The sequence below is a fragment of the Oryzias latipes genome, chromosome 13 (genome assembly GCF_002234675.1).
Source record: "Oryzias latipes chromosome 13, ASM223467v1".
In the NCBI taxonomy this organism is placed as follows: Eukaryota; Metazoa; Chordata; class Actinopteri; order Beloniformes; family Adrianichthyidae; genus Oryzias; species Oryzias latipes.
Window position 1 is genome coordinate 139,530 of NC_019871.2, and position 11,141 is coordinate 150,670.

At 49.7% G+C, this 11,141-nt stretch overlaps 1 protein-coding gene across 9 annotated transcripts; it reads left to right on the top strand.

The window, feature by feature from the left end:
- The first annotated feature begins 3,094 nt into the window (after nt 1-3,094).
- rffl (ring finger and FYVE like domain containing E3 ubiquitin protein ligase) lies at nt 3,095-10,634 on the top strand. 9 transcript variants are annotated; one of them, XM_020701819.2, is made up of 9 exons: nt 3,455-3,687; nt 3,786-3,851; nt 5,521-5,683; nt 6,422-6,619; nt 7,770-8,009; nt 8,082-8,286; nt 9,054-9,077; nt 9,149-9,330; nt 9,714-10,634. In XM_020701819.2, exons 3-8 carry the CDS (start codon nt 5,522-5,524, stop codon nt 9,322-9,324), a joined length of 1,005 nt encoding a protein of 334 aa, XP_020557478.1. In that variant the 5' UTR covers nt 3,455-3,687; nt 3,786-3,851; nt 5,521; the 3' UTR covers nt 9,325-9,330; nt 9,714-10,634. The 9 variants fall into 9 exon arrangements, with proteins under 9 accessions (XP_020557477.1, XP_011471548.1, XP_011471549.1 ...); XM_020701818.2 differs by lacking the exons at nt 3,455-3,687; nt 3,786-3,851 and adding an exon at nt 3,095-3,257; XM_011473246.3 differs by lacking the exons at nt 3,455-3,687; nt 3,786-3,851 and adding an exon at nt 3,268-3,440.
- The last annotated feature ends 507 nt before the right edge of the window (nt 10,635-11,141 follow it).

Below are 11,141 nucleotides of genomic sequence, written 5' to 3' on the forward strand. Positions count from 1 at the left end.
TTAAACATATGAGAGTTCAAGAATTATAATTAATTAAGATGGAAAAAAGATGAATTTAATTGGAGTAATATGACATTTAGTTAGATAAATACGTAACTTTGAGTTGTATTAACAATTACTGAGTTTTAGAGACGTAAGAAATTAGGTTGAATAAATTTAACTCAATTATTTGTTACCAATAAGTAATTCATTTACATTGGTAAAATATATATATATATATATATATATATATATATATATATGCGTCACAATGAAAATAGAAATAAGATCAGAAACTCGTGCATTTACTTTGTTCTTTTTCTCCAAGCAGAAACTCTTTCTTTTGCTGATGATGCAGCCGTGTTACTCTTTTGATGGACGTATAACCTTCATATGCCGTTATTAATCTCAGACTCCGCCTCACTGAAGTATAGCGCTCTCTTTTTTATTCACCCGTTTCCATGGTGACTCTGGAAATCGGTGATCCATTGAGAATGTCTTTATGTACCTGCTGTGCACGTGCATTAACCCAGGGTTACCAAGTGGAGCGTAATTACACTAACTCATATCCGGTCTTTAGGAACCGACATACCCAGAGTAAGCAAGTTCAGGCGGATTTCAGCCAGAGTTCAGGCTTAAAGTCAGGGGAGTTTAAACGGGCCTTCTGGAATACCCCCCTGGTCTGAAAGGTCAGAAGGTCAAGACAAAGAGTTGGAGGGTATTCCAGAAACCAAGATTACGTGTGTGTATGTTTGTGTACATATGTGTTTGTCTGTTCATGTGTGTGTTTATTTGTAAATGTGTTTGTGTACATGTGTGAGTCTTTGTGTACATGTGTGTGTGTGTTTGTGTACGTGCGTGTACATGTGTGTGTTTATCTGTACGTGTGTGTGTATGTGTGTTTGCATGTGTGTTTTTGAACGTGTTTGTGTACGTGTGTTTGTGTACGTGCGTTTGTACATGTGTGTTTATCTGTACGTGTGTGTGTTTGTGTACATGTTTTTGAACGTGTGTCTTTGTGTACATGTGTGTTTATCTGTACATATGTATGTGTTTGTGTACGTGTGTTTGTGTACGTGCGTTTGTACATGTGTGTTTATCTGTACGTGTGTGTGTTTGTGTACATGTGTGTGTTTGTGTACATGTTTTTGAACGTGTGTCTTTGTGTACATGTGTGTTTATCTGTACATATGTATGTGTTTGTGTACGTGTGTGTGGACGTGTGTCTTTGTGTACACGTGTGTACATGTTTTTTTATCTTTACGTGTGTGTTTGTGTACATATGTGTGTGTTTGTGTACTTGTGTGTGTTTGTGTACATGTGTTTTTGAACGTGTGTGTGTTTCTGTACATGTGCATGTGTTTGTGTACATGTGTTTGTGTACGTGTGTCTTTGTGTACACATGTGTACATGTGTGTTTATCTGTACGTGTGTGTTTGTGTACATATGTGTGTGTTTGTGTACATGTGTTTTTGAACGTGTGTGTGTTTCTGTGCATGTGTTTGTGCACATATGTGTGTTTGTGTACGTGTGTCTTTGTGTACAAATGTGTACATGTGTGTTTATCTGTACGTGTGTGTTTGTGTACGTGTGTTTTTGAACATGTGTTTGTGTACATATGTGTCTGTGTACATGTGTGTGTGTGTGTGTGTGAACGTGTGTGTGTTTGTGTACATGTGCGTGTCTGGGTACCACATCCAGACTCTGACAGGTAAGTTTCTTTCTTTTAATTTTGGGGGTGGAGGTGGGCAGTAGGAACTACCCCCACTCCCCGGGCGCGCGCTCCAAACTTTTCCCTGTCACGTTTTTTTTGTGGTATGAGGTCACTTCCTGCCTGGCAACAGGGGGGTATTCCAGGAAGCATGTTTAAACTAGCCTGACTTTAAGCCTGAACTCTGGCTGAAATCCGCCTGAACTTGCTTACTCTGGGTATGTCCGTTCCAACAGACCGGATGAGTCAGTGTAATTACGCTCGACTTGGTAACCCTGGGTTAACGCACGGTACATAAAGAGATTCTCAATAGATCGCCGATTTCTGGAGTCACCATGGAAACGCGTGGAGCAAAAAAAAAAAGAAAACGCGACACTTGAGACGGTGTGGGTACCGAACATCCGGCAACCCGAGAACATCCGGTACCCACAACGGCGGATAGAAATTATAAGTCCATCAAAAAAGTAACACGGCTGAAAGATAATTTAGTTAAATTTATTCAAACTCAATAATTGTTTATACAACTCAAATTTACGTATTTATCTAACTAAATGTCACATTACTTCATTAATCTTTTTTCCATCTTAATTACTTATATTTCTTGAACTTTCATATGTCTAAGTTTGAGCCGGCAGATATGCTCATTTTTATAACAATAAAAAGAACGGAAAAAAATGCACAGAGTGCAAAAATTCATCACAGAATATTCCATCAATGTCATAACAGGTTTGGGTGGTAGAGGTGCTATATAAACTCATCATCCTCTCCTTTACTCTCACTCATGGTGCAGAGACTTAAGCATAGTAGGACAAAATAGCTCGGCCAAACACGGTGAAACACGGTAAAACAGCTATACAACTAAACACATTTTGTAAAAACAAACCACACTTAAACCCAAATCCGTCCAGACAGGTAAAGGGAATGATATCCCAGAATCCCTTGCGGTGCCGATCTAACAGCAGCACCAAAGTTACACCTACTTAATTGAATTAATTTGAATGAAAGGAAAATAACTGTCTGAAAACTATGTGTTATTTTTAAGGTGACCTAACAAAAAAATGATTTATCTTAACTGAAGCAAATAATTAAGTTAGATCAAAGTAAAAAAGTTTCTTTCCAACATCCATATGTGGTCTTATCACCCTCTCATGGTGGAAAAAGTATTATCTGAGCTTCTTCATCCACTAAATCATCTTCAAATGGACACGCCATGCTGCTTCACCTCTCTGAAAACAAACTAACCTTCAACTAAACCTGCTCCAGACCAGGTTATGTTCAGAGCATGAGTTGCCATGGTAACTTGACCTACCCTGAAACATACGTCTGTTTCTGGAACCGAAAGCTGAGGTTATCCACTTCCTTAGCCTCAAACTTATCGTGGGAGCTAGCATAACCTGCTTCCTGGAATACCCCCCAGATGACCGACGACTGGACCGGGAAGTGTGTGTGTGTGTGGGGGGGGTCTTACCTTCAGCCCCTGACCCTCACCTGCCCTCCCCCCACCCCAGAAAAATGTAGTTGGTGACTGCTCGATCAACACCTGTCAGTGACGTCAGCGCGTGTACCGGTAAAGTTTGTTTTCCCCACTTTCATGTTCACGCGCTATGTTGAGGCGCGCGCGCGTCAGAGCTCTTCCTGGTTTTACTCCCTTGCTCGTTCACCAACCGCGCGAGGACTCGTGAACCCGCAGCTCGGAGCTGTTCGATCCCCGGCTAGCCGTTTATCAGCGGGACCGGTCTGTCACCGGCAGGTAAGTCGGTTCGTGTCGCGCTGGTCCGGGTCGGGGGGAATTGGCCTGGCGTCACTTCCGGTTCTGTTGGGACATAGTTAGTCTGTTCTTGTGGGGTTTTGGAACTTCGGGACCAACCGCTGTTAGCTTAGCCGGTAGCTCTTAGCATCTGCGGTACTTTCCAGACTCGTCTGTCCGAACTCCGACCATCGACGGACGGGTCACGGTTTCCTGGGTCCCAGTAACGGAGCCCCGCTAACAGAACGGGGTCGGTTCCGGAACCTTTATACAAACGCGCGGGAGTTTTTGTCCGCTCTCTTTGAACTTGTTTGACGCGAAAAGTGAACTTTGTTGTTGTCCCTGAAGAGTTCTGCCGCGGGAAACGGGAGGCCGAATTCAGCCGAACTTTTCCCGAAGGTTCCGGAAAGTCCGGTGAGTAACAGGTCACTGGGTGTAGCGTTGAGGTTCTGGGTCAGATGATCAATTTGGGAGGGGAAAGAAAGATCTAAAGGGTTCTAGTGAAATACTTTCTTTGAGGAACCCGGATGTTAATGTTTACATCATCAGAACCGATCCAGTCTCACAGACTGTTCTGGTTTAAGCCCCAGAAAACCCAAGTCCCGAACCTGAAAGAGAAACAGATGTTGTCAGGAGGTTCTGGTTCTGGTGCATCAAACAGAAAGTGCTGAACTTTGAATTGTGGGCAAAAAGTCCAGCTTCTGTTTTTGGAAACTTGTGGATTTGAAGTGAAAGCATCAGAACGTGGTCTCCTTCAGGAGGAGGTCCTCAGGACGTGGGTGGGCGGAGCCATCTCGGGTCTGGATCCCAGAACCCGGTTTGGATCATCAACAGGCTGATTTGAGGTGAACTCGGGTCTATGGGTGTAAAGGAGGATCTGGGTTCAAAAACTGTTCGTGGGTGACACCACTCTCGAACCGGAGTGCCGGCCAGAACACTACTTCAAGGCCTGGATGAGGCTGTTTCTGTTAGTTGGTGCGTGGAACAAATGACAGCAGGCAGGAGGTTGGCTTCAATAACTGTAATCCACACTTCAGGCTTTACATCCTTTGGTTTGACATACAGAGGCAGGTACATTTCCATAGGTGGATGAACACAGGTAGGTGTGTGGTCTCTAGTAAACACAAATATAAACTCAATATGCAGTTTAAATCAAATGAAAAGAACAAAGAAGTCAGGAGCGCCCACGTGCGCTTTATGCTCATTATTGACTAATTAACGCGTATTTAGCTGTGCACTACGTAAACATGCTGAATATTTGAACCAAGTTACTCCAAGTAACATATATTAACATGAACTTACTTTGTCATCAACGCACACTAAACTTCCAAGAAAAACTTCTTCATTTCAACCTGCCACGCAGCGGCACTCTCACACGCACGGAGGAAAGCAGACAGGCAGGTGCCGTGCAGCAACACGATGACGTCATCACTCTTTTAATGAGCATGCGTCTAACTCTAAACAGAACTTAAAGGGACAGGAACGTATTTTAACCATAATTATCTGAGTCTTTTGTACAATGGGGTCGGATCTGCGTCACCTTTAGTTTCAAGTTCATGAAGCTGTAACTTCATAAAAACAAAATTCAGACGAGAAGCATCCAAAAAGCTCTTTTCTGACCCAACGGAAGAAGGAACCGGATCTGTGGGTTCTGGTGAAGTTCTTCATGAGGTTCAGAAAGGTCCTGATTGACCTTCTAGGGTCTGTCGATGCATTCGGGGTCTTACCGTGAGGAACCTGGAGGTGGTTCTGGTGGTGGGACGTACCACTCCACCGCGGGAGGGGGGTGTAATGCACAGTCCTTAGCAGTCTTCTGGTTGGACGCGGACTGGTCCCATGACGGTCAGTCGGTTCAGCATCCATGAACTGCAGAACCTCTTGGCAAGTTCTGATCCGGACAGAAACGGTCGTCACTAAACTTGAATAATCCGCGTCTGGAGCGTTTAAACCGATCTCAGGATTTCATCAGGACCCAAAACTCTAAAGCAGGCGGTTTAGCTGGTTGAGTCCAAGAACCAGGACCGGGACTTTCTTGTGGGTCAGAATGATGACTGTCTGAGAGGCTTGTGGGATGTTGTTGCAGCATGTTTGCGTCCTGCTGTAACTGGATGTGCGTGGACGCGGCGGATGGCGGCGCCACAGAAGACCAGGCCTACACTAACTCCGCCTTCAACAGCAGCCAGCCGCCCTCGCCGGAGCACAGCTGCGAGGCCTGCAAGGGCCGCTTTGACACGCACACCAAGAAGGTAAGGACGGCACCCACGGCTCCACTTCCAGGCTGAAGCTGCTCTAACAGCCAAACTGGAGCCGGGTCAGTTCACCACGTAGCCGCTAGGGGGCTTGTCCTCCATGTCCTCCACTCCTGGGGGCGGTTCCTCTGCATCCTCCTGCAGGACGCAGAGGAACCGCCCCCTCACGCCTGCTGGAGTTTCCCTCATGAACATTGAAAGACCCCCCCCCCCCCCCAAAAAAAAAAACAAAAAAACAAAAACAAAACTGTTTTAATGGAGACTTAGAAGATATTTAGGGTCAAAACTTATTTTCTGAGTATTTATCGGATCAGAACCAGATGAAAACCCGCCCGTTTGACAGAGCTCAGGTTTGTGACGCAGCAGCGGAAATGGGCGGGGCCAAGGTCTCCCCGCTCCGCCCCTTCCTGATCCTCCACTGTCAAACAGATCCACAACCGTCTTTGTTTTCCCAGTCTGAGCTGGAATCCGGATCAGAACCGGACGGGTTTATAACTCCGCTAATGCTAATGTTATGTTGGGGGTGTGAGGGGCTGTAAGCTAGCGGTCCGGCGTGTCTACAACTCAGAGGTGAATTTCTGATGAAGTCCTGCCGCTCTGCAGAATCTAGGTCCTAAAGGGGGCGGGTTTTCAGATTTGAGCTCAAATCGGCGTGAGGGTCGTGAACAGACGGCGCCTGAAAACAGATCAGCGCTCTGCTGGACTCTGACAGAACCTCCTCTCACCTGTCTGCAGCACACCTGTGTCGACTGCAAGAAGAACTACTGCAACCGCTGCTCCGCCCAGATGGGGCCCCGGCCCCGCCTCTGTCACACCTGCCAGCATTTCTACGGGAAGCTGCTGGAGCGGGCGGAGCTTATGAAGCTCAAGGTGAAGGAGCTCCGGCATTACCTGCACCTTCACGAGGTCCCCACGCACCTGTGCAGAGAAAAGGTGGGTTCTTTTTGACAGTCAGCCAATCGGATGCGAGCGTCATCCTGGGGGGGCTTTACCGGGAAACACGGACACACATTCCCACCCTAACTACTAAAGACGATGTAGTGGCCTGGATTTTAAAAGCAGTTCAGACTAGGGTTGGGCGATGTCCCTAAATTGGCCGTTGACGATGTTTGCTGTCAACCATCGGGATGGACGATGGTATTGTCCGGGGGGGGGGTCTCGGAGCAGAGCCTGGACCGCCAGTACACAGCGGTTTGGGGCGGTTTGAGCTTCAAAGCAGAAATGTGGCTCAGTCCTTAGAAATCGTTCAATCACGTGGATTTGTGTTTCCAGTCGTGTCCCGACTAAATAAAGGCTGATGTTATTCCCACATGTTTACGTGCAGCCAGGATCATCCAAAGCTAATGCTGTTAGCCCGCGTTAGCATACTGCTAATTCTCAACAGAAAAAGCGCTGACCGCACGGAGTAAAATTAAAACGATGAGCGGACAGGCGCTTCATAATAATCGTAACGATATTAAAAGCACGTTTAGAAGATCGTCTCGTATATTACCGAGCTGACATGTTAATGTATATAGCCGCTCGGCGGAACTGATATCCTCCGCCTGCATTGAAATAAATTGGGGAATCCTTGGTGCAGAAAGCCGCTGGTTCGATACCCTGCTCTGGCATTTTTCACAAACATGTCTTTTTGTTATTGTGCTGTTTTCACTTTATTTAAGGTCAACTTTGATCGTTTCTTTATCTATTTATTTAACTTTCATTCAGAAATAAAGCATCAACCTGCAGTTTCTTCTGGAAATGCAGGGACGATTATTTATGATCCACTGTCTTCTGATGATAAAACGCTGTTTATTAAAAAAAATACATTTTTTGGCAGAAAGTGTTCCGATGCAATGCATTGTGGTCTATATTCTCTACTAGAGAGCACGGATGCTCACTGGCTCTGGATGTTGGAATTGTAGATTCTACAGCACTAGAAATGACAGACGCGCTCTAGAGTGAGTAGGGAAGGAATTCAGACACGTGTCTGGATGAGTTCTGCGGTCCAAACGGGTTTTCTGGTTCCGTCTGGAGAACCTGGTTCTGCCGAGGTCTCCTGCGGGTTTTAGATGTGATGTTCAGGACTGATCTCCTCCCTCAGGAGGAGCTGGTGGATCTGGTTCTGGGTCAGCAGTCCTCGCCTTCCAGCAGCTCCACCCCAGAGACCCCCATCACAGAAGCCCCCTCGATGACCTTTGACCCCCCTTTGATACCCCACACCTCCGCTGCCTTTGCAGCCGCGCCACCCTCCCCCCCAGAAGGGCAGTCTGCTGAGTCCGAAGTCCCGCCTCCTCTCGTAGAGACGGCGCCGCCCGAGCCCGACCCACAGGAGGACGACCAGGTAAGCCCGCGCAGCTCTGCGGGAGCGCGTCCTGCAGCCACTCAGTCCGTCTCTGCCTCCCCCCCGATTCAGGTCTGGGATGGCGATGAGGCGCCCGTGTGGGGTCGCCGGGCCTCCCTGTCGGACCTGAGCGGCCCGGAAGACATCGAGGCGCTGAGCGTGCGGCAGCTGAAGGAGATCCTGGCCAGGAACTTTGTGGACTACAAAGGCTGCTGTGAGAAGTGGGAGCTGATGGAGAGGGTGACCCGGCTGTACCAGGACCAGCAGAACCTGCTGGGTGAGTGCACTGCTGCGGCAGAACCCCTCTAGAAATCCTGTTGAGTCACGGAACCGGGTTCTGTCTAGTTAAGGTTCTGCAATGAGGAACATTAGCAGAACTGTTGTGGACCCGATCCCCAGCCCATGAGGTGGAGTTCTGGTGTTCTGGGAGCTTTGGCGGGCCGGTCCGTCTCAGAAGCCAAAACGGTTTGGAGATCTGAGCTGGAAAAAATGGACGTAGATAGAACTGCTGAGGCCACACCCCGCACGCCGCGGTCCCTCGGCCCGCCGTGTCAGGCCACTCCCCCCTCTGGTTCTGGGTCATGCAGGTGGGAGGCTTCGCTCACCTGGCTCAGCGATATGCTGGTCGTGATCAGAACCGGCCTCTGAGCTGAACGCTGGAAGCTGTTCTGGGTCAGAGAGAAAATCCAAACAGGACGTGGGTTTGGGGGCGGAGCTTGTGAACCAGAACTGAAGGACGAGGAGCTGATAGTGGGACACAGACATGCTGGATCCAGGTTTAGGGTTCAGTCTAAGTCCCTGTCCACCAGAACCCTCCATCCAATGCGGCGGGTTCTGGCTGTTGCTCTCTGGATGGTTGGACTGAACCGGGTCGTCGCTGATGTTCTTCTGCTTTGGTCTCGACCCGGAGCTTAAGAGCAGTCGGAAGTGCATTAATGATGAAGATGGCATGTGGGCGGAGCCACGTGAGGCCCTCTGGGGGTTTGGCACTCGTCTGACTGGAGTTCTGGTTCTGGTTCTGACTGACTTCTGTTTGTGTTTCAGAGGCGACCTCGGTCGGCACTGCAGGTGAGTTTCTCCTGGCGTTGTGGGTGCAGGTGATGATGATTGGATGATGACGGTGCGGTTCGCCCTCACAGACGCCATCACCGCTCTGGAGGACGGGCTGTGCAGGATCTGCATGGACTCCCCCATAGACTGCGTGCTGCTGGAGTGCGGTCACATGATCACCTGCGCCAAGTGCGGCAAACGGATGAGCGAGTGTCCCATCTGCCGCCAGTTCGTCGTCCGAGCCGTCCACGTCTTCCGGTCCTGAGACCAGGTAAGAAAGCGGACGCTCTGAGGTGCTGTCGGAAGGAGTGCTCACCTCCCTTCTCCTCCTCCGTGGGGCAGGAGACGCCTGCAGCAGACGCCAGCAGGAGAGGCCTGCTGGAGACGCCTGCTGGAGACGCCTGCAGCAGACACCAGCAGGAGAGGCCTGCAGGAGACGCCTGCTGGAGACGCCTGCAGCAGACGCCTGCTGGAGACGCCTGCAGCAGACGCCAGCAGGAGAGGCCTGCTGGAGACGCCTGCTGGAGACGCCTGCTGGAGACGCCTGCAGGAGACGCCTGCTGGAGACGCCTGCAGCAGACGCCAGCAGCAGACGCCTGCAGCAGACGCCAGCAGCAGACGCCAGCAGCAGACGCCTGCAGCAGACGCCTGCAGGAGACGCCTGCAGCAGACGCCTGCAGGAGACGCCTGCAGGAGAGGCCTGCAGCAGACGCCAGCAGGAGACGCCTGCTGGATACGCCAGCAGCAGACGCCTGCAGCAGACGCCTGCAGGAGACGCCTGCAGCAGACGCCTGCAGGAGAGGCCTGCAGCAGACGCCAGCAGGAGACGCCTGCTGGATACGCCAGCAGCAGACGCCTGCAGCAGACGCCTGCAGCAGACGCCTGCAGCAGACGCCTGCAGCAGACGCCTGCTGCTCCGGGGCTGGCGGCGCTGCTCCTCTGGTTCAGGTGTGAGGACCTGCTGCTGGACCGTGGCGCCTCCGTCCTCCTGCTCCTCCTTCCCTGGGAGGTTCTCCTCGTGTTCTCCCCACACACAGACTCCTCCGTGTGAGGTTCCTCTGGTTGTTCCATGTGTTTTGTCTCCTTCCTGAGAACGTTCTTACTTTAAAGTTTCCGCCTCAAGAATCATGAAGTGTTCCTCCTGACTGGACCGAGCTGCTCCAGCTCCTCTGCTGGGACCTCAGGCGCTCCTCAGACTGAAGATGAGGAGGCGTGACCTTCGGCTGCTGCTGTGGCGTGAAGCCCGGCTCCTGTTTGCACTATAGAGACTGGAGGTGGCGTCTGCATCTTCTGGGTGTCGGACTGTTTCTCTGCTGCGGTGACTCGCTGCACTTTGATTCCGTGCACAAACGTGCACAGGTGCTGACATTCTGTTTGTGGTCCGGGTCGGACCGATCAATCAACGCTTGTATTTTTGTAGACTCGTGCTCCACAGGACTGTAAAGGGACCGGTTCTGTGTTGTGAAGGTCCAGAGCTGCCTCCTCATCACTGTGAGACTTTTCTAAACTGTTTGATTTCTGTTAGATTTCTGAAAAGGTTTGCAATAAATAACTCTGGGATGCGCGTCCTCTTCATCCTGGCTCTGTCTCCTCATCCGGACTCAGCGGACCGGGCCCACGGATGTGTCTGCAGAACCTTTTCTCGTGAAATAACACTGAAATTCCACGATGAGCTCTAGCAGCGGTTCCTTGTTAGACGTTCTTGTGCCGCTTTTCACGTTTAAAGTTATAAACCGTTTGGGTTCTGCTCTTCAAAGGTTCTGTTCTGAAGTCCTGCTCATTTGAAGGTCAGAATCCTAGCAGGCCCATTGACTGTATCTGAGAACTGGACTGAGTGACTCCTCCCCCTGGCGTTCCAAACAGGAAGTGAAGTCTATAGAGAAATAAGCAGCTGTTGCTCGTTCTGTTGGTCAGGAGAACCGTTCTTTACCTGAAACCCTCAACATTTTCTTGATAATCCTCATTCTTTTCAGGACACTTTTTCTGTGGTTCAAGTTATAAACTGACCAATCAGATGCTTCAATAAAGTAGGCGGAGCCTTTTGGTCCCCATGTCCAACTTTTAAAATGATTGACAGATTCC